A 1,555-nucleotide genomic window follows, 5' to 3' on the forward strand; every position below is an offset into this window, starting at 1 on the left:
TCCCTCAGTGCCACCAATGATGGGTGAGCCTTCAGCTACTGTGTCTCTAATCTCTGGAACTCCCCATATTCTCCATTTCATCTCTTTATCTGTCTTTAAATCCTAAAAACCTAACTCAACCATGCTTGTGGTCACCTACCCTTTGCTAGGAGTCTGACTGTAATCTTGTGAAGTGCTCGGAGATGCTATGTTACTTGAAGGGCACTATATAAATACCAGTTGTAACAAAAACTGCTTAATTCTTGTGGTTTCCCCTTCTCCCTTTAGTGAAACCCCAGTACAGATCTTTTGGAATTTCTGGAAAAAACAACTGTAAGTTACAAAAGCAGTTGTGTAAGCGCAAACAAATCAAAGTGCAGTGTGCATATCTCAAAGTTAAATTGTATGAAACCTATTACCCAGAGACAGTGAGCCTGGACTCAGACTTTGCTATTGAACACAAACAGAAGCGATCAGTTTGTCTACATCTAAGAAGAAGATTTGCCACTGAAGCCGAATCAATCATGAAAAGCTCAGCATTGAATTTGTTGCTCTTACTGGTGGCTTTTGTGCAGCTATTTGTAGATGAATCAGAGTGTTGCCTTACCAACCACTGCAATAGGAAGAGGATTAATGATTTAACTGTCCATCTGCTTCACCCATTAAGACCCCAGAGAAACCAGCCCACGTATGCCGTGTGTACAGTGAATCCAAGCAACACACTCAGATCTGACCAACCAGCTATAACAGGACGTGTTCTCTTCAAGCAAGACCATCCAACCAGCACTGTGGAAGGCTTCATCAACCTGAGCGGATTTCTAAGGCACCAAAGTTTGCATGCAATTCACGTCCATAAGTTCGGAGATCTGACCGATGGCTGCACCTCCACTGGTCCTCACTACAACCCCAATGGTGTGAACCACCCACTTCACCCTGGAGATTTCAACAATTTTGCAACCAAATCTGGAAAAATTGTCCAGAGTCTCTCTAACCTCCAAGTGACGTTATTTGGATCTCGCTCGATTTTGGGCCGTGCGGTGGTAGTACACGCAGGTGAGGATGACCTCGGCACAGGTGGTAATGAGGGAAGCCTTCTGCATGGAAATTCTGGAGCGAGACTGGCGTGTTGTACAATCGGACTCAGCAAAGCTGACCTTTGGGATGCCACTGTGCACCAATGACCAAGTACACAATTTGCATGATTGTTTTCTTAAGTGAATATTACAGTAAAATTCACAAAAGTCTTATCTGTATAAATTGTATAATTGCCATAGTCATACAATTACCCAAGTCCTGTTGAATTTCCTATTAAATGCATTTTCATTTATCTGCACTAGTCTCTTCAACAATCGCATAACTCATAACGCCACTACCGCACTTGCCGCTACCTAAGTTATCGTCGGTCGGTCAAAACTTTGTTTCCCGCGCCTACCTGAATGGAACACCACGCATACTCAACCTGACACTCCCCGCATCCTCTCTCCCGGGGTGTAACATCAACGTCACTGCGCATGGCAGCGGGGGTTGAGGAGGCTGAGAGAGGAAAGATCATGCGGAGAGGGCGAGGAATGTCTGA

The 1,555-nt window shown here is 44.7% G+C and overlaps 1 protein-coding gene across 1 annotated transcript; it reads left to right on the plus strand.

Annotated features, from left to right (window-relative positions):
* Positions 1-382: 382 nt before the first annotated feature.
* On the plus strand, positions 383-1,312 carry LOC103175822 (extracellular superoxide dismutase [Cu-Zn]-like). Its single transcript, XM_007889047.2, has one exon. It carries the CDS (start codon positions 504-506, stop codon positions 1,158-1,160), a length of 657 nt encoding a protein of 218 aa, XP_007887238.2. The 5' UTR covers positions 383-503; the 3' UTR covers positions 1,161-1,312.
* Positions 1,313-1,555: the final 243 nt, after the last annotated feature.

Source organism: Callorhinchus milii, unplaced genomic scaffold, assembly GCF_018977255.1.
Source record: "Callorhinchus milii isolate IMCB2004 unplaced genomic scaffold, IMCB_Cmil_1.0 Scaffold1, whole genome shotgun sequence".
Taxonomy (NCBI): domain Eukaryota; kingdom Metazoa; phylum Chordata; class Chondrichthyes; order Chimaeriformes; family Callorhinchidae; genus Callorhinchus; species Callorhinchus milii.

What these genes read in the sequence shown, in the direction of transcription:
- LOC103175822 (XM_007889047.2), top strand. Translation starts at nt 504, where the DNA reads ATGAAAAGCTCAGCATTGAATTTGTTGCTCTTACTGGTGGCTTTTGTG.